Raw genomic sequence first — 21,757 nt, 5'->3', positions numbered from 1 at the left:
CTCAAAAATACAAAATAAATGAATACAAATCACAAAATAAATGCATAAACTGAGTGTTTTTACTTTAGTGAAAAAAAAAATAAAATAAATGGGTTCACACCTATGACATTCGTGCCCAAATTTTTCCATGAAGGACCCATTAAGAACTGCTCTAATGAAGGATACTTCAGGCTTAAATCGACCTGCAACACAATTATTCACATTTAGAGCTTTGGAGTGCTGGGAAAAAGTTGTGAAAGTCCTTGAAAAGTGCTTGAATTTCTCCCTCAAATGGTTGTACGAACCCTGAAATGAATAATGTAAAAACATTTATAAAAACATTTGTTTATTTATTTATTTTTTGTCATAAATTTAACAGGATAGACTCTCAGTTGTTGATATGAAAACTCAAATAAGGCTGACAACCTTGTTATGGACAAAAAAGGGAGCAATTACAATTGAGTTACCTCTAAAAATGACTATTATACTGTTCTCACAAATTTGTTATATATTAAAGAGTTTTTTATTATACATATGAAGAATTTATTATACACTACTCAAAAAAATTAAAGGAACACTTTTAAAACATCTCATCTGAGCTCCTGGACAGTTTGAGGTGCAACCTGGCAGTGTCGGATGGACCGAAACATAATGTCACAGAAGTGTTCTATTGGATTTAGGTCAGGTGAGCGTGGGGCCATTCAATGGTATCAATTCATTCATCCTCCAGGAACTGTCTGCATACTCTCGCCATATGAGACCGGGCATTGTCGTGCACCAGGAGGAACCCAGGGCCCACTGCATCAGCGTAGGGTCTGACAATGGGTCCAAGGATTTCACCCTGATACCTAATGGCAGTCAGTCTAGCCTGTAGAGGTCTGTGCGTCCCTACATGGATATGCCTTCCCAGACCATCACTGACCCACCACCAAACCGGTCATGCTGAACAATGTTACAGGCAGCATAACGTTCTCCAGGGCTTCTCCAGACCCTTTCACATCTGTCACATGTGCTCAGGGTGAACCTGCTCTCATCTGAAAAGCACAGGGCACCAGTGGCAGACCTGCCAATTCTGGTCTTCAATGGCAAATGCCAATTTGGCTCCTTGGTGCTGGGAAATGAGTACAGGGCCCACTAGAGGACGTCGGGCCCTCAGGCCACCCTCATGAAGTCGGTTTCTGATTGTTTGGTCAGAGACATTCACACCAGTGGCATGTTGGAGGTCATTTTGTAGGGCTCTGGCAGTGCTCATCCTGTTCCTCCTTGCACAAAGGAGCAGATACCAGTCCTGCTGATGGGTTAAGGACCTTCTACGGCCCTGACCAGCTCTCCTAGAGTAACTGCCTATCTCCTGGAATCTCGTCCATGCTCTTGAGACTGTGCTGGGAGACACAGGATGTGCCATCCTGAGGGGTGTTGGGCTGCCTGTGCAACCTCTGTTAGGGTCCAGGTATCGCCAAATGCCAAAACTAGTGAAAAACAGTCAGAAAAGATGAGTAGGAAAAAAAAAAAAAATGTCAGTGGCCTTCACCTGTAAAACCATTCCTGTTTTGGGGGTCGTGTCATTGTTGCCCATCTAGTGCATCTGTTGTTAATTTCATTAACACCAAAGCAGCTGAAACTGATTAACAACCCCCACTGCTACTTAAAGGGTTAGTTCACCCAAAAATGAAAATAATGTCATTTATTACTCACCCTCTTGTCGTTCTCCACCCCTAAGACCTTCGTTCATCTTTGGAACACAAATTAAGATATTTTTGATTAAATCTGATGGCTCAGTGAGGCCTGCATAGACAGCAATGGTACTTCCTCTCTCAAGATCCATAAAGGTACTAAAAACATATTTATGTTATTAGCACAGTTCATGTGAGTACAGTGGTTGTACCTTAAAGGTGCCCTAGAATCAAAAATTGAATTTATCTGGGCATAGTTAAATAACAAGAGTTCAGTACATGGAAAAGACATACAATGAGTTTCAAACCTCATTGCTTCCTCCTTCTTATATAAATCTCATTTGTTTAAAAGACTTCTGGAAAAATGCGGATCTCAACAACCTTTTGCAACAGTCGGGATATTAATATGTATGACCCCAATATTTGCATAATGCCAGCAGTTCAAGGCATTAGACAAGGAAAGGCAGTAGACGTCTGGATCTGTGCACAGACAAGGTAAGCCAGAACAACAGCGAAAAATGGCAGATTAGCAATAATAACTGAAGATCCATGATAGCATGATATTTTTAGTGATATTTGTAAATTTAAATGTTTCATTAGCATGTTGCAATGTACTGTTAAATGTGTTTAAAGTTACATCGTTTCTTACTGTATTCACGGAGCACCAAAGTCAGTCTGTATAAGACATAAACACAACTTCATTCTTTATAAATCTCTCCAACAGTGTAGCATTAGCCGTTAGCCACAGAGCATAGCCTCAAACTCATACAGAATCAAACATAAACATCAAAATAAATACTTTACTCACATAATTTGAAGCATGCATACAGCATGATACGAACATCTTGAAAGATCCATTTGAGGGTTATATTAGCGTGTGAATTTGTAAATGTACTGTAATATAGTCGAGAGCTGAGGGAGCACGCGATTTAAAGGGCGGCGCTGCCAAAATCAGGGTATAGTTAATGATGCCCCAAAATAGGCATTTAAAAAATTAATTAAAAAAAATTCATGGGGTATTTTGACGAAACTCCGAACATTCAGGAGACACCTTAGACTTATATTACATCTTGTGAAAAAGCATTCTTGGGCACCTTTAATATTATTTGTTTGTGTGGCAAAAAATAAATAAATAAAAAAATTAAAAATAACGACCTTTTAACAATATCTAGTAATGGCAGATTTTTAAAAAAACTGCTTCATGAAGCTTGGAGCTTATGAATCAAATCAGTGGTTCGGAGCGCCAAAGTCACATGATTTCAGCAGTTTGGCAGTTTGATACGCGATCCGAATCACCGATTCGACTCAAAAGATTCATAATGCTCCGAAGCAGTGTTTTGAAATCAGCCATCACTAGATATTGTTAAAAAGTCGTTATTTTGTTTATTTGGTGCACAAAAATATTCTTGTCACTTTATAATATTAATATTGAACCACTGTACTCACATGAACTGATTTAAATATGTTTTTAATACCTTTATGGCTATTTAGAGAGGAAATGTCATTGCTGGCTATGCAGGCCTCGCTGAGCCATCGGATTTAATCAAAAATATCTTAATTTGTGTTCCAAAGATGAAGGAAGGTCTTACGGGTGTAGAATGACAAGAGGGTGAGTGATAAATGACATTATTTTCATTTTTGGGTGAACTAACCCTTTAACTGACCAGATCAATATCCCAGGAGTTTAAATGACTTGATGCTATTCTCTAATTGAAAAATTAAATTCCTTTAATTTATTTTTTAGCAGTGTATATTCAGATATTATACATATATTATACATATTAAGAGTAACCTATAGTTTGGGCTTAAACTTTTTACCACACCTGCCAATGGCCAGTGACCACCATTTTTTTTACATGCTAGTTGTTCACAATTCTCTATTTCAATTTCAATTCCACGGCTAAAACTACTAGCTTAACTAATATAATTTTAATAGCCTATATTTTTAAAGACAAGTAAAAAATAAAAAAATATATATATATATATATAATACAATATAATATAATACAACAAATATACAAATGAAATAAACACTGCTTTTCAGGCAGGTCTAACAGTAGTTTGCAGGTACAGAAATTTAATAAAGTAGTCTAATCAAATAAATAACACTGAACCGACAGTGAATGTGTAAAGTTACAGTAACATCTTCAGCTAATCAGCTTGAGATCCTTTCCATCTAAACTGGTTTTATCTGTTATCCTAACAGTGAATGTTTTATGAGCAGTGAGATAATCATATTCATCTGCAGAGTCACACAGAGCCAAAGCACAACCAAAACAATGTTCTTCTGCAAAAATATATGTTTTTTAACCAATAGAGGGCCAAAAGTTACAGTGTACCTTTAAATATAATTTTCACTCATAAAACCATATTTTATAAATTGTTCAAGAATTATTTGCATGATTTACAGACTGTGATTATGAGTATTTCTAAAGCTCTGATACTTTAAGCAAAATGAAGGCTCCTGAAACTACATATAAATAAATAAATAAATAAATAAATAAATAAATCAAATTACAAGCAATAGCACAAATAAATATAATACAATATAATATAATACAACAAATATACAAATTAAATAAACACTGCTTTTCAGGCAGGTCTAACAGTAGTTTGCAGGTACAGAAATTTAATAAAGTAGTCTAATCAAATAAATAACACTTCGTAGTCTTCATATCCTTTTTAAAGTTAAAAGTTTTTAAAGTTTTTTTTTTTTTTTTCCCCTTTGTTGTCTGGTTAACAATAAAAATGCAGACAGCAGCAGGATTATTAGGATGCTGTCACTTTAAGAGCGAATGCACGCACGGATCATGGGGCTTCTTTCGCAGCTTGAAGACATAACCATCTATCGGACTATATTTAGGATACTCGCTGAGACAGGCATTTTTTTTGACATATTTTTATGTGAATTTGTCAGTTCAAGCACATAAATTCATGAAAGAGAGCTCAACTTAGTATTTGCACGCTGTCTGAGCGGGTTTCAGGGCGCGCTTTGGATGTTTCGGATGTTGAACTTCCTACATAGCGCGTGAGTATTGAATTCCCTTTCGTGTGTTCTAGAGCTTGAATATTTACAGTGGAAAGGGTTAAACTTTCGTGATAATGAAGCACTGACCGTCAACTGTACAGAGCCTCGATCACGTTTGTTTAATCTCATGTTCTCACAACATTGCATTGTTAGAATTCATAAAAATGTTACCGGACATCTTATTTTTCACCTATTTTACTTGCATTTGGCGCTTGGCGAGTGTTAATTTTAGGACTTGCAAGTTTGTCTCTGAACTTTATATATATGTTTATATATACTTTAAATACATGTTTGTTTAATGATTGTGTGGTTAGTGTCGTTGGATATCGTTGTAATTTTTTTATTTTATTTTTTGACGTGGTTCATACGTTCGGTTAAACATTGTAACATGCGGTGCTTAATGCTGCCTTCACGTGATCTCGGAATTATCGTAAATACGAGTTTCCTAGGTAAAAATTGCCGATAGCACATGAAGGCAGCATTAGACCGAAGATACATGGTAATATTTGTGCACGTGAAATTTATCACGTTTCATTTGTTGCCAACCGACTTTGAGAGAAAAACAGTGTTGGTAGTCTATCAAATGAAGAATATGACTAACCTTATTAGAGGATGTTGACCGAAGAGTTTTGCATCAGTTAGCTTCAATAGTATTGGTGTGCCGTTGTTGTATAACGTGTATTATTAAGTAATATACTGTGTTCTAAGAAATATGTTATATATTAAGCTATACTATATTGTATAGGTACATTTTTTAAATCATATTCAGTGGGATCCCACACAGCAGGAGACTCCTAGGCGGATCCGCATTCAAGTCGCCAAACCCGCGTGACTATCACATTCGTTTTGGCGCCGCCCAGAGGATCAGCTCCGCCTCTAGGCGGTGCTGTAAATTCTACTGTCAATCAGCGGATCCTGAGCAGACCCATGTCGGATCCACGGACGCGCAAGTGCCTTTACTGTAATGGTTGTATCAATTTGCGGGTCCCAAACGAACCCGCCACGGAGGTAAGGTTTTAATCGAGGATGCGGAGCAGATGAAGCGCGGAGCCACGGCGGGTCCGCGATCCGCCTTTGTTGCGGATCTGTCACTGCACGCAATTGGACGCCGATACGGGTCCGTTCGCGGATACGTTCCGGAAGCCGCAATACTGTGCGGGATGTCACTGACTGTTTGTTTCCAGACTAAACATCAATGTATCCTTTCACAAGGTAAAGGTTAACTATGTAAATTATTTGTTCAAAATGAACACAAAGTCAATACATCATCAATCCTTCTTCACAAAACGTGTTTTTGTCTTAGTGTACATACGTCACTCGCTCGTGTGTGTCTCATCATATCCATAAATGGAGTAAAGTTGCTCTGGCTACATTGACGCGTGTCTGGTGTGGGAGTGGCAGAGGTTAGTTTTCCCAATGAGTGAAAAATATTGACATGGAGAAGCTAAATCTACATCACATGTTTAAAACAAACACCGAAAAGAGGAGAGTCTGCTGACAAAAAGAGAATGCAACAGAGCTCGTAATAAAACAAGAATCAACATTGTTTTGGATTTTTGGGGATGGCAAGAACTGAGTGATTAGAATTGTTGTAAAAGCGACACAAAGGGTGTTTTGTTATGCAACAGGTGAGTAAGGTGTTTTATTGAACAGATAAATTGTCATATGCCGCTCTCTAATAGAGTTCATTGTAAAGCATGATCTATTGTAAAGGGTCTTTTCATTATGACTGTTGCTGGAATTTATTTTCGAGGAAGTACTGTGTCTATTAATGTGTAAAGTTACAGTAACATCTTCAGCTAATCAGCTTGAGATCCTTTCCATCTAAACTGGTTTTATCTGTTAATAATAACAGTGAATGTTTTATGAGCAGTGAGATAATCATATTCATCTGCAGAGTCACACAGAGCCAAAGCACAACCAAAACAATGTTCTTCTGCAAAAATATATGCAGTTTTGTTTTTTAACCAATAGAGGGCCAAAAGTTACAGTGTACCTTTAAATATAATTTTCACTCATAAAACCATATTTTATAAATTGTTCAAGAATTATTTGCATGATTTACAGACTGTGATTATGAGTATTTCTAAAGCTCTGATACTTTAAGCAAAATGAAGGCTCCTGAAACTACATGCCTACAAAATACTACCCATGGTTATAAATTTTTTATACATTTTATAAGGTTTGCACAACATACATGCAGTATATGTTACCTTCTAACTTCTGCTAAACAAGACTGCCCTTTATACAAGATAACTGTGTTATATATAAACTGCAAAACATCAACTTTAAATGAAAAGAAAATCAAAAAAATGTGTTGAACAAAATTACTTTTATTCATAGAACAAAAACATATGATGCATATTGTGCAGTTATATATATTTTTCCATTCACAGAACAAGGCCATATGATGCATTGTCTGATTGAAACTGAATTTCCTGTTATGATGTGTGAAAATCCTGTTTGATCACAAGCCAACAGAACAGCTAAATGATTGATTAAGCCATAAATCTGAGCACAGTAAATCTCATTTAATATGTTTTTTTTCTCTTCAAATGTAATGCTAGATCAGCATGTTAAGCTGGCAGAGACAGATGTTGTTCAGGCTTGTTAGGTAAAATGTTAGGCCTGTTTCACAACACACACACACACACACACAGGCACTGTTCACACCAAGATCAATAACTGTAGATAAATGTCCACACCAGCAGACAATATTGTTCTGCAGTTTTGTCGTCTGTCACTTTAAATTCTCAAGTTCTTTAAAGTCAGGATGGACTCTGATTGGCTGTCAGTGTTTTTATTGTTTATCAACATGAAAAATCTTTCATATTTTATCTTTATCGTTATGTTGTAGTTGTTGTCCTTGGTCTGAATGGGCCTCAAGAGTTGTGTTGTGCTTTCAAACTCAAGGTGCTTCTGCTGCTGTATACACTAGGCTACAGAAAATAAAGTGATTTCTGAATTTAATAATGACCATAACTTTTAAAATGATTTGTTGAGTGGGCCACTGAGAACTGTTTCAATCTTGATCATCATTAAATCAACACTAACCCTTCAAAAGTTTGGGGTCGGTAAGATGTTTTAATTAATTTTTTTATTTTAATCTTCTGCTCACCATTTATTTGATCAAAAAATACAGTAAAAACTGTAATATTGCGAAATATTATTACAATTTAAAATAGCTGTTTTCTATGTAAATATATTGTTAAATGTAATTTATTCCTGTGATCAAAGCTGAATTTTCAACATCATTACTCCAGTCTTCAGAATCACATGATCCTTCAGAAATCATTCTAATATGATGATTTGATGCTCAAGAAACTGATTATTATCAATGTTGAAAACTGTTGTGCTGCTTTATATTTTTGTGGAAACCATTTTTTTTTTCCCCAGAATTTTTTAATGAATAGTAATGTTCTAAATGTCTGTACTGTCGCTTTTAAGCATCCTTGAAATTTATTTTAAAAAATCTTACTGTCTCCAAACAGCAGTGTAATTTACATGAGGTTCTGCATCTAAATGTTTATTCAATCAACACAGTCAGAGATACTGGAAAAAAAGTGTTTGTTTTGTTGGGAGTTTGCTTCATTACTTGGCTTCTTCACAGAAGTCTATCCTGCAAAAGATTGTGTTGATAAATAGGTTAATAGGGCATTTTCAACATATTTGTGTATTACACATGCTGCTTTGATTAGGTGGGCAGTGTGAATACTGTAACTGAAACACTCCTTCTTTTACATAAATATAGTTCATATTGTGTGACCATAGGGTTTAACAATATTTAAACTCCAGGGAGTTTCCCCTAGTGGGCAGATAGTTGGTACCACAAGGAAGGCAATAGACTGTATAGTTATCACCTGAACAGGGTTTGATCCCTCCCACCAAACTATACAACCTACTACCTCACCCTGTCAAGACACCAAAGTGCAGTCCCGTGACACACATCCGCTGACACACTAGCGTATTTACAAAGTCAACATGAAACATAAATCACAACCAATTTTACTTCTGTAATGTGATTGAATATCCTATCCGGCTGTAGACATGTGTGAGGTGGTTATTTCAAACGAGTCCATGTTGGTTTGTGGATGATTTGGCTGTCGCCTTAGGAAAGACAGTAGATTGTATAGTTATCTCAGTGAGAGAGCACCGTGCTCCACAACTATTCAATCTACTACCTCAGCCCCAAGGACAGCAGAACAGATGTCAACCAGTCAGACAGCACACTGCTGGATTCCTGTGGAAGGAGAGAGAAAGAGAAGCTGGTTAGTACAGCCATACGGTCAAACTTTGTTGTAACTGGACTCCACATAACAGTTTGAGCAAGTACTGGCATATTTACCCTTGTAAAAAAAAGAAAAAGACAAAAAGAACTGTGCTTAATTGTACTGAATGCACACTTGTAGTGTGCTTCAAATCTTAAAAGTTTAATTTTAAAAACAGTACTTGTAGATAATATATCAATGGGGAAAAGCTCCACTTAAGTTCACTTAGAGAGAGTACACTTTCATGACTGTTTCTTAACACACTTAACCCTTGTAAGTATTGATTTAGGATGTGCATTCAGGCTGTTGGGGTCTCCGGAGACCCCAGACAATAAAATGTGATTTTATGTAACCATTTATGTAAAATTCAATTTAAGAAAGACCCACATTTCTAACTTTCTTCATAGAGATAACATGGACAATTTGCCATGGTTTAGCATTAATATTGTTACCATCTGTTGGAAAATATAGTTTTAAAAGTAAAAAATGATCACTTTAAATATAATATAGAGCTTCACTATTTGCTATGCTATTTGACTAATTGGACATCTTTTCATAAGTTTTTCCAGTTGGATTCATATCTATATATTATAAAATCACAATTATATCAATAAAAATAACTTTTGTATTGCGTGTGTGTGTGTGTGAGAGAGAGCATGATCATTTTGCATTGTGGATGTTTTAAAGTGTTGCCACTTCATTTCTGTCTATGTGTGTTCTGCGTTGTTTCTGATTTTTAGGATGAATTTTATTCATTTTTTAAGTGGGGTCTCCAGAGACCCTGAACAGCCTGAGTGTGACTTTTTTTTCCACACTAACATAAAACTAGATATCATTCCAATTTATTTATGTATATATATTTTTGTAGATCTAGAAAGTGTTGACAGCTTTACAAAGTCTCATGCCATTTGGATCAAGGGAACATTTTTTTTTTTTTTAAACTTCAGCAAACATCATTTGGGGCCAAAAAGACCCCGAATAGCTTAAAAGGATTAAAATACACTAATTAAGAAGTTTTATTCAATGAACATTTTAAATCATTATATTTTAATAATCTTTTGTCATGCTTTAAAGAAGTACACTTATTTTTATGTATACTAAAGCACTTGATTATAATTTTAACTGTAGTGTGTTATTCAGTATACATTTAAAGTTAATATAATTTAAATAGAAGCTTCATCATTACAAATATGTAATTACAAATATTTAAATACATGACAAATAAGTTTCAATAGAAGTGACATTAAAGTATATTTTAGTTTACCATAAATGCTTGTCAGTGCATTCAGCAGTACACTTCAACCATATTTCAAAGAGAATTGAATTACGAAATTACATATAAAGATGTACTTAAGTCTTACTGTAATTGTAAATAGCATGCGATTGTCTGAAAACATTACATGCAGCTCACATATTTGAAGTATATTATATCTGTAACAAGTACTCTTTTTTTAAAATTATGCTGTACTTAAATATGCTTCTTTTTCACAATGGGTTGGAATTCAGCAAGAGTGGAATTATTTAAAACACTTTTTCTTTTCTTTTTACCACATGTAAAAATAAAATAGTTTATTTTATTTTATTGTTTTAGGAAGGCACCAGATTTTAATATAATAAATGATATACACTATTCAGAAATATCTGGTTGACACTTTCTGGTTGTCAAACATTAGTGCATCATGTTCATGTGATTCTGCTACGACCCCTGTGTGAACTTTAAGAGAACTGATTTCATACATCCACTACAAGTCATCTTGACACCAGCTGGTTAAATGTCATTGCAAAAATGGCTCAGAAAAGTGAAGTTAGTTCTGAGTAAAGGTTGTGCAGCATTTCTTTGCAGATGCCACATGGTGTGATATTTTATTATCTAATGCAAGGAGTCAAAAAAAGTTAAATCTATGTTAAGACTTCACCGGTCTGACTTCAGTCATTCAGTCGCATAACCCGAATGGTTCTTTCATAGATCACAGAGCTACTTATTTCTATGTAGTTGCCGAAAACAGTAGTTAAAAGCTCAGCATGTGTGTGTTCTCCAGATTCGAGTCAGCGGTGCTTATTTGAGTCGGAAAAACGATCAAACGTGAAAAAGACCAGGGAACTGTGAGGAGTTGAACCAGGATGCAGGCTAAAAGGGAAGTGCTAATTTTGAAAGCCAAAGCAAAATTACTCACTCATTCTAGCGAGGCTGGCATTGGATCATGAAGAAAAAAAGTCTTGATCCTTCGCCAGGAATTCGCGCCCGTTTTGCCAAAAACTGAGCTCATTCCAACAAGACAACATTGCGTAAGCTACGCTTTTGAAGTAAACAGACGATGTAAAACATGGCTTCCCCAGCTGTCTCCTGTAGCTTTAACAAAGCTGATTCTGCTATTCCGCACAGCAAAATAGTGGGAAAACAAAATGGCGGCGTTTCGGCCATTTTAGGGTACGAGTGCTGTGCATTTCTTACAACCTCTGTGAGGTGTGCCTGAAAAACCCATTCACGCGTTCACTGTTCTCAGAGGCTGTTTGGAAGAGTAAGGGTCTCCCTCTTGATGCACTGGGGGACGTCTGGCATCTGTACAACCACTAGAAAGCCAAGATTCCTCCTCGAGTCAATAGCGTTCTTTCATACACACAAAAAATAACAGATATACTGTGAAAGTCATCCACTCATGTCCATTAGCATGTGTGACGAACCTAAACATCAGCATCTAAGATTTGAGCATCCAACTAAATCAGCTCCTAATTTGTGAGTGTTAAAGTTTTGGTTGTTAAAAGCAATATATTTTTCCCAGTATCCACTCATTCTTGAACTTCCAACTTTGATAAAACAAGTGGGACATGCAAAAACATTTGCAAAATAACAATAAATGCAGTTATTGTGCGGCGGTAAGAGGTAGAGCATGTCTGTTTTGCATAAATAGACATGCAAATCTCTTCCAGTGAACTGACTTTCAGCAATTTGTTAACATACAAAAGTCTTCTTAGCTAATTAGCATACACATGCTCTTTTTTTGGCCCATTTGGGGGGGGAAACATTTGAAAAGTTTTGGCACAAGACGCAGTCTGCTGGAACACAAAGAAGAGGCAGAAGCTGAGAGATGGCATGTCATGACTCTGCTGTGCCAACTTTCGGTAAAGGTCAGGTCAGTCATAAGATGTGCAACTAAACAATCTGCATTATTCATTTTACATAAAGTAGTTCTAATGTTCACAAACATCATCAGCTTTGTCAATCAAGCTTTTACCATGAAGCAGATGTTATGTCAGCTATTCTGTAGTAGAGTTGCTTCTTTAGGACAACGTATGATGCCTCACTCGTGGAGAGGAAGTATGCTAATGTGGTCTGACAGATGTGGTGTTTGGATTTTTAGATTACACGGGGAACTAGTCTGCCCTTCTGTTCCCCAATGTGCGGTAATCGCCTTGATGGGGACTAACCAGTGCTTTTGGTGCTTTGCCAGATATTTAAGTCCATTTTAGTGCCGCTTAGATTTTTTTTCATATGTAAATGACCTCTTTAGTCAGTTTTTAAAATATGTAATGCTAATGCTAATGCAAATTAGACACAACTGCCCTGATTTTTATGACATGGGTATTTAAGAGAGTATTAGAGATTATCTGTTGCTTTCAGTGTAGACAGTGTGGGTGGAACTGAAAAGAGAATCATAAGATACCATTAAATAGATATTGCAGAAATATTTAACATTTTTTTTATCAACACTTTTATTTAATGACTTAAGAGTTTGCATGAAAGAGTCATAAAATCATAATGTTTTTGAAAACTGCATAGTGCTTAAGGACAAAAATAATGTTCAAAATCTAAATTCTAATGACACAACCATACAGTATTGTACTCTAAGGGAATTTCCACTAAGTGACTAAAATGTGACTTTAATTGCCTGCTAAAGTTACACTTAAGTGGACGACAATGTGTTATTCTTCGAAAATGAAATACTGATAAGACCTTCGTTCATCTTTGGAACACAAATTAATATCTTTTTAATAAAATCTGAGTGATTTCTGCACCTCCGTTGACAGCTATGCATCTAAAACTTTCACGCTTCATATCGTTCATAAAGAGATCGTAACTCTAATCCACATGAATTGAGTGGTTTATTCCAAACTTTCTGAAGCGACTCGATCACTTTATATAATGAATAGATTGATTTTAGGCTTTTATTCACATATAAACATTAATCAACTCACACTTCAGTTGTGGTAAACGGTAGCTCAAGCATGCTTGTTTGATGTATGAGAACCAGTGAGTTTCGTTCTCATGCGTTACGCAGCACGTTTGAGCTTCCGCAAGAACCAATGAGGTTCATTCTCGTGTTACGAACGTTTGAGCTCCTCAAGAACCAGTGAGGTTCCTTTTCGTGTTACGAACCTCATTCTTGTGTTATGCAGCAGGTTTGAGCTTCCGCAAGAACCACTGAGGTTCATTCTTGTGTGTTACGCAGCACATTTGAGCTTCTGCGAGAACCAATGAGATTCATTCTCGTTTGTTACGCAGTTCGTTTGAGCTTCTTCAAGAACCAGTGAGGTTCATTCTCGTGTTACGCAGCACGTTTGAGCTTCCACAAGAACCAATGAGGTTCATTCTTGTGTTACGCAGCACATTTGAGCTTCCACAAGAACCAATGTGGTTCATTCTTGTGTTACGCAGCACATTTGAGCTTCTGCAAGAACTGAGGTTCATTCTCGTATTACGCAGCACGTTTGAGCTTCCACGAAAACCAATGAGGTTCATTCTCGTGTTACGCAGTTCGTTTGAGCTTCTGCAAGAACCAATGAGGTTCATTCTCGTGTTATGCAGCACGTTTGAGCTTCCACAAGAACCAATGTGGTTCATTCTTGTGTTACGCAGCACATTTGAACTTCTGCAAGAACTGAGGTTCATTCTAGTGTTACGCAGCACATTTGAACTTCCACAAGAACCAATGAGGTTCATTCTCATGTTACACAGCACGTTTGAGCTTCCGCAAGAACCAGTGAGGTTCATTCTCATGGTACGCAGCACATTTGAGCTTCACATCTCTTTATGAACTTTTTGAAGTTACAAAGTGGTAGTTGCATAGCTGTCAATGGAGGGACAGAAACCGCTCAGATTTTATCAAAAATATCCTAATTTGTGTTCCGAAGATGAATTAATGTCTTATTAGGTTTAGAACAACATGGGAGTAAATGATGACAGAATTTTCATTTTTGGGTGAAATGACCCTCTAATTTCAGAGCAAATGGAACATAGTATCCTAATTTCATAAATGATAATGTAATCAATTTCATCAGTATTAGAAACAATGTCAAAGTAGTTTATCAGTACTATACAAGGTTTGGCCCATGTCTTCTAGACAATATTACTGTTAATTAAAACTATTTAAAAAATAGATATTAATAAATATAAATATTAGATGAAAACCTAAACTTAAAAAAAAAAAAAAGAAAGAAAAAAAGGAAATGTTGCCTTGGCAAACTGAAACTTCACTTCAACTTCTACTGAAAATACGTTGAAGTTGAAGTGCTAGAATTACTAAAACTAAAATGAAATGGAAAGTATAAAAATAAAAGCAAATTCAAATAATAATAAATACTATAATATTATATAAATAATACTAAAGTAACACTGTTACTAAAATGACATGCCAAAAAATGATGCTGGATAACGTCAGAGCTTAATGCTGAACAATTTTCCTGTAAGTCTCTTACAAAACTAGATTATATAATGGCATTCAAATGAGGTTATTGATTAGTTTTAGAGAGACAAAGTGTTTCCGTATGCTTGACTTTTAAACAGCAAGCCTCTTAAACAGAAAGCACAAAGTCATAGTGTTAGGACAAGCAACTTAGCACTAACAAATCTGTAATACTTCATAGCACTGCAGGCAATTAGTGTCTTATGTTATTAATTCAACATGTTTATTCATTTTAAATCAGCTTTACCCTATAGCCTACATACAGTATGGGAATCCAGATTAGCAATGAAAATAAGTTAATAACTGTTGTGGCATCATGTGAAAGCGCTAAAATCGTTTTTTTGTGAGAGACAAGCATCTTTATCTGAATTAAGAGAATGTGCAGTTGCCCTTTACAAATTAAATTGTGTTTTTCAAAACCTAGTGAACTGCCTTGCAGTCTACATCCTACATAGGCAGCATCATAATTGTCATGGACCACTTAAGTGACTGACTTGGAAGGCTGTGGAAGGCAGCAACTCTGTAGATCATATAAATATGGAGGAGTAAGACTCGAATGCAGTTGATTTCAGTCGAGTTTGTTGTTAGCATGTTGCTAAGCTAATCCTAGACTACTCTCAATATGCATTAAAATACACAGAACATGCTAAAATACTGAGTAAAATACTTTTTTAGACATTGTGTTTTATAATGGCATTTATTTCTAATCAACATTTCTCTCGCCATCTTGGTTTGACGTTTCATTGAGCTTGCAGTGCATTCTGGAATTGCTTTCTCTGTGAAGGACACATGCAATGCCTTACAATGCTGAGATTTGGCTAAAGCGAAGTATCTTACCTTTTGGGACCGCCTTCACATCAGAAGTGCACCTATGATGCCTTAAAATGCTCCCTACGTAGGCAGCTCACTAGGTTTTGGAACAGAGCCTGTATCTCTAATATATGAAAACATCACAAAGGCATTATTATTGCAGCTATTGAAATAATCTCTGCTTAATACTGCATATCACACTCTGCGATATATGACAAAGTAGCTATTAAAAAGACACCCAGCAACAGCTAAAGCCCTCTCTGCTTCTCTCGATAAATGGCTGCCATTTTTAATTGCCTGTATTTGTTTACGCATCAGCTATGCCACCTCTTGGCATAATCACATACCAAGCATTTTATAGTCACAAAGGAACATCTTGCTTCCCTGTCTGAGGATTTTGCAAATCAGAAAAGAGGTAAACAAACCGAATCAGATCAACAAAAGGCCTTCTATCTTACCTAGCGATCAAAGGACACAGCCGTACGCTCTTGTGCCCGTCCAATCGCAGGAGGTAAACGGGCAAATCAATTAGCCTTCTGAACGCCTCCCACTGCGTTATGGTTGCCAAGACCATATGCGGTTACGATTTTTGCTGAAATTGTATACCGAAAATGGCTATCGATAATCTTGCGTTAGGTCCAATGAAACCGGATAAATGTTTGGCACAAGCTTAGCGATTGAGAAATTGGTACCTATTCTTGTTTTCATTTTAATTTTCTCCCCTCCTTTCTGTCGCTGAGTCCCTGAGTCTGGTGCCAAGAAAGGGGCAGTGCCTGTATGCCAGGCTGAATTTCAATGAACGGAGAAGAGGGTGGTGGGTAGAGCATTGAAGGGTGGGGGATGTTGGCAGAGGAAGACTAAGAGGCCACAATTACAAGAAAAAAAATACGGAACTTGAGACAATGCCTTTGTGCAGCATTAATTTAACGTAGGAGGGGAGCTTCCCCATTGAAAATCCCTTCATAACCGAAAATTTGCTTCTTTAAAAAAAAACAAAAGAGTCTCAGGAAAGAAGAAAATATGAGATACGGTATGAACAAACAAACACATGTTTTTCATTTTTTACTATTAATAGTAGGCTAACTGTCGATATTTCTCATCTGTAATCTTCTGTTTGTACAGCTGCAGATCAGCATTCTCAGCATTGGTGAGTCCATACCTAGTACAACTGTTGCACAAAACATTTTGTGTTTGTATGAATCATTGTACACAATAAAAAGCGTGGTCTTGTTCTAGAACCTGTGACATTATTCCTCCGTCACTCCTTCCACACAGCTTTTGCCATTGCTCAAACGAGTTAAGCCACTTGAAAGATGTAACTCCTCGAAACTGTCATTAATCATTCAGCTTATGATCCCCTGTCATCAACCTACACCAGAGAGAAACGCCCTTATTGCAAAAATAGCGGTCCCCAAAAAACAGGAAGTTGGGTTTGGCTTGACCTTGGTTGACTCTGTCACGCGGTCTCCGGAGAGCCTGCTGTTACTCATCGAAACTCAACGATAAGGATTCTGCTTTGCCTTGTTTATACAAAGACCTTGCAGATTAGACTTAGATCTCTGCCCCCGTCTGGGGCCGTGTAACTAATAGGCTCCAAGCATATGCTGCGTGTCTGTGCATTTGGAGGCGAGCAGCAGTGTTTTCTCACCTGCAGTGAATTTTCCGCTGTGGACACTTTTGGTAATAAACACTTCTTCCAAATAAAACTTTAAATATGAAGTCGAAATACTTGGAGATTACAAAGCTGGTGTTGTATTCTGTCTATTCCAGCATGAAGTTGTCGATTTGATTGTGTGTGCATGGAAATGTAAGTATTTTGAGGGTTAAACTGGGTTTGTTTTGAAACTTCCTGTTTGCTAATGTGGGGTCGGAGCCCAGGGTGCATCAGATCGTCAGCTACAGTAAATGTAGGAGGGAGCGAGCCTGTATGGGAACGGGGGAAAAAAAGAGAGGGAGGGAGAGAAAATATGAAGCTACATGATAAGTTCATCTGAGGAGAACAGGGGGTGGAGGAAATGCTCTCCTTTCCTCCCTCCCTCGCTCCACTTTTTTCCTGTTGCCATCTCTCTCTGTCTCTGAGCAAAATAAACATGTATACGCAAACTTTTGTGCCTCAGTTTTACTGTACAAAGTAGCAAATTACCTGCCCTCGTTCCTTGTGCTGACGAGTAATAAAGCTTCATCATATGTTATTTCATCCTAACACCACTATTTTTAACAGCTTCTCCATGTTTGTTTGCATGTGGAGAGCCGGTCTTCTGCTAAATAAGGATTTGTTCAAAATGTTTGTTATTTGAAGGAGACTGCATTAAAAAGTCGCTCAGTAAAATGCACATAATACAGTAGTGCACAAACACGTGGCATGTCGACGCCATCTTGAGATCTTTTCTTTGTAATTTTTTTAAAGATGTGATTCAGATTTAAATCATATTCATCGATGCATCAATGCACATTCTGAATTTTGGTGGTCAACTGGTATAATTTCGTCCTAGTTATAATGGCCTTTTAACAAAAAACAACAACAAAAAAAACTACTCTAAAGAAAGCAGATATCATCGATTGTTCCGCCTGTTTTAAAGGAATTTAATGTGAACTTCACAAAAATAACAAATGCACAAAATATTAACTAGATATTTGATAAAATGCATAATATCGATGGATCGTAACCATCCTCTAATGTTACATTCAATTACTAAAATTTAGTCTTTAATCAGTTTACTATAACATATATAAAATTCGTCTTAAACACCCCTGTCTGTTGTTTTCTGTATGTAAAATATGATCAGTATTTCTGTCAATTCGATCAGTTACTTCTGCAAATGTCATTTGGTCAATAACACATACAATATTGTTCCTGAACTGTTGCCTTTCATTGTTTTCTTTCCCAAACTAGCACCACTCGATTTACTTTGACATTCATCTAATTTGCACTGCAAATGCAACAGGAAAAAAAGCAGTTGAATACAAACAGAACAAGCCTACCTTTTGAAAGAATACCAGCTAAATATAAAAAAGTAATTTGATTATATCTACAAATGCCAAACAGTAACCGAATGCTCTCATACTGTACATGCAAAGTAAACTTTACTTATGCTTTCTTAAATGCAAATTATATGCCACATCTAAGCCCTCAGGTTTTTTATAGAGAGATAAAAAAAATAAATAAAAAAAACTAGCAGGTATATAGTCGACAAAGATGGTCATTTTTGTACAGTACATATATGACTTAAGGGGCATTTTATAGGCCGAATCACTGCCATCGTATCCAAAAACATCGCTCTTATTTTCCTTCCAAAAGCATAAAGGCAGCAGCCAAACACCATTTGGATGTTCAAATCATCAAAATCCTTGAACAAACTCAAACCCCAAAATGAACTAACCAAAACGACCCAAAACTAAGGGAACATACATGCTATCCAAAGGAATGTGAACCGAATCGCGAAAAAAAGATTCTTAACAAAACACTTAAAAAAAAAAAAAAAAAAATAGCATAGAGACAAAAAATATTTATCAAAAGTACATCAACAATTAATTTGACCGAAAGTCGTTTAGCGTAGTAGAAATGGCGGAATCCGAGGCATGGGCTCAGGAGTGAAGAAGACACGTTTACAAGAGGAAGACAACAGTGTACAAGAGAGCCAGAGCAGCTGGGTAAAATCACAGACAATGATGCTTAAAGAGAATTGCTTAAATAGGGACAAAATAATCTGTGGAATATTACAAAGTATGAAAGCAGGGGGGGGAAATAAAAGCGGAATACCTGCAGACTAGAGGCTTCAACGGCAAAGAACACAAGGCAGGGTCATGGCGGCGAGAAGAGTAGACTCACGCACATAATACGCCTATCTCGAGGAGAGAGACCTAGAAACGTGCTACCACCAAACATGCTCTTCCATGGGGTTGTGGCTGAAGAAAGAGCACGTACAGCGGCCTCCGCTTCACCCTCCTCACCACAAGCTCTTTCTCCCTGCCCACTTTGGCACAGGATGCGAAGTGAAAGACAGAAGCTGAGAGAGAGGGAGAGAGGAGGTGGAGAAAGAAAGGGACTGAGAAACGTAAAAGAAAGCAGAGATCAAGAGGAGAGGATTTGCCATGCAGGAAACGTATAAAGGTACAGTTTTTGCTACCGTCTGCACGCAAAACATGACAAACTCCTATTTACGGGAATGCAAGAGGGTCAGCTTGTACCCTCTGCCCCAGTCACAGTTTCTCCAAGCAGACGTCTGGAAAATAAGCAATCAGAATTGATCATTTAAAGGAAAAACTTGATCAGCGGGTGATCAAGAGGCGAGAAACCGAGTAACACCAGATTCAGAACGGTTTATTACTTACAGGATTTTTCGTGCCCTTTAGCCAAAGCATGTGACCGACTCCTTCAGCAATTAGTCAATGCTTTCGGTGGCTTCTCGAGGTATATAAATAACCCTCCCAAAAGAAGTGCGAGTGGACGAAGAGTTGATTTTGCTCGCCCCTGAGAATGCAATGATTGCCTTTGTCAGCATTTGGCATCCATCCCAGGTAGTTTGAGCCTTCCAGTTATAGTCCTCACTAATCATTACACACATCTAGAGGCTGTTCTGCCACCGCCTGCGTTTTGAATTTCTTTATCAGGGAAACATGGCATGAGCGGTCTGTAGTACTTCCTCAAAGAGCCTTGAAAGACACCACAGTTGGCTGATCCCACTTGGTTTTATGACTCACCTTGTGTTTGACATTTGCACTTTGCATGCAGTCATTTATTTAAGAGTAGCTAAACGGTATTCAAATAAGCACTGGGGAAGTTATCGCAGTGGAGTCATATCATTAGAAGTTTGTCAGGTGCTCAAGCCCTTACCATGAAAGAGGAAGTGACTACAACGTGTCAGTCCTTGCAGCAGCAGACTTCACATGGTCATCTTCCTGAGTTGTGATGTAAAACAGGCATTCTCTTTATGGTCCGCAGATGGCATCTTGTCAGATGTGTGCACGCTTGTCCCGTCTGCTCACAGGCAGTGTCCGGGGCAGCACAGTGCGTGACGTCACAGTTCCTTTGTTATTGATGCATTTACATATTTCTCATTTACTGAACTCGCTGAACTCTTCACTTCCTAGCACATCCGTTCCCCGTTCAATCCTCCCAGAGAGAAAAAAACATCACTTTTAAACACCTTTTCGAGTGGCGCCTTGCCAAATTAGGGGAGCGTGAAAGCTCAGAAGGAAATCCTTGATGCAGTGCCTTAGTTGCAGACGCTACAAAGATTTATTTCGCGCTTCCCCCCCCGCCTTCTACTACAAATTTGCTCCCCGTGTCTCTTCCTGTCGAAGTGAGGGGAGGCTGTAAAAAGTTTCAGCTGCGCCTGTCTCATTTGGCAGCAGTTCAAAACAGCATTGCTTGCTTCCAAAAGCCAGTCTGCTTGCCAGCCGGGTGAGTTTGAAAAGGCCACACTACACTCCGCCCATGTTTGGGAGAGCAAGAGAGAGAGAGTGAGAGAGAGAGATGGGGCAAAGCTACGCGCCACGGCTCAGCCCTTCCCACCCTGCCTTACTTGGCAGAGCAGCTTTTTTCAGGATAGGGGGAATCTAGGTCAGACTGTGTGTGCCTGTTGTGGGACAGATCAGAGCACCTTTTCATGTATGTGAGGTGTACTCCCCCTCGGCACTTACCATTTCCTGCACATGCCAACTAGCCAACTAAACGCAGGATCCTGACCGGGTCTGGTTACTCTAGTACAGTAAAGCCTACCTTTCAAAGCCCACCTGCGCCTAAGCGCTTTCAAAGAAGTGTCTGTGATCCTGAATTCATGTGCCCGGAAACGTACGTATGGGATGGCTGTGATGCCTGATTGTTTTTCTGCAAGTTTGTTTTGGGTCTGTGGCCCCGTAATCGTCTCACTTTCCAACCTGAACTGTTGACTTTGGTTTGGTGCACTCCACAGGTGTTCACATTGCATAAAAAACACAGAGTACTGCTCAAAATGACTGATGGCAGGTCTGAGCAGCTGACTGTCACATCTATGTTTGTCTCCACCTGCAAAGCTTGTTTAGGGCAAGTTCCCGTCACACCTACCTACAGTAGTTCCCTTTTTCCACATTGTGCATGTTACTATCAGTGGCACCGATGCTTTTCAAGAGGGAAGTACAGATATTAGTTAATAATGATAAAATGTGTCGGTCTATTCAAATAAGCGTAGCGTTAGTTCTGGCAGGTCACGTCAGTCAGTCAAGCTCACATCAGCTGATTCTCAGCTGATCCATATCTACCTATAGGAATACAAGTCCCTATCACAGCATTCATATAAGGTCCATCAGTATTATCAGCAGCTTATCACATTGCTCAGG

At 37.8% G+C, this 21,757-nt stretch overlaps 1 protein-coding gene and 2 long non-coding RNA genes across 8 annotated transcripts in view; 2 read left to right on the top strand and 1 right to left on the bottom strand.

Annotated features, from left to right (window-relative positions):
* Positions 1-8,074: 8,074 nt before the first annotated feature.
* Positions 8,075-19,337, bottom strand: LOC125259878. The gene is made up of 2 exons (XR_007182925.1): positions 19,200-19,337; positions 8,075-8,920 (listed from the first exon to the last, which is right to left on the bottom strand). It is a non-coding gene; the product is annotated as an uncharacterized LOC125259878 (long non-coding RNA).
* LOC125259879 lies at positions 16,847-17,542 on the top strand. Its single transcript, XR_007182926.1, has 2 exons — positions 16,847-17,119; positions 17,210-17,542. It is a non-coding gene; the product is annotated as an uncharacterized LOC125259879 (long non-coding RNA).
* Positions 19,338-19,426: 89 nt separating the features above from the next.
* tulp1a (TUB like protein 1a) overlaps positions 19,427-21,757 on the top strand; it is a 51,019-nt gene continuing 48,688 nt past the window's right edge. For 4 of the 6 annotated variants that reach the window (XM_048177849.1, XM_048177847.1, XM_048177850.1 and 1 more), the window contains exon 1: positions 19,427-19,550. In XM_048177849.1, the coding sequence (XP_048033806.1) occupies positions 19,532-19,550 (19 nt within the window). In that variant the 5' untranslated portion in view covers positions 19,427-19,531. The remainder of the gene's footprint in view (positions 19,551-21,757) is intronic. The other 2 variants (XM_048177855.1, XM_048177853.1) reach the window with 1 other exon arrangement.

The sequence above is a fragment of the Megalobrama amblycephala genome, linkage group LG24, assembly GCF_018812025.1.
Source record: "Megalobrama amblycephala isolate DHTTF-2021 linkage group LG24, ASM1881202v1, whole genome shotgun sequence".
Classification (NCBI taxonomy): Eukaryota; Metazoa; Chordata; class Actinopteri; order Cypriniformes; family Xenocyprididae; genus Megalobrama; species Megalobrama amblycephala.
The sequence above is the reverse complement of the archived record's forward strand: the minus strand, read 5'-3'. Positions and strand labels throughout refer to the sequence as shown.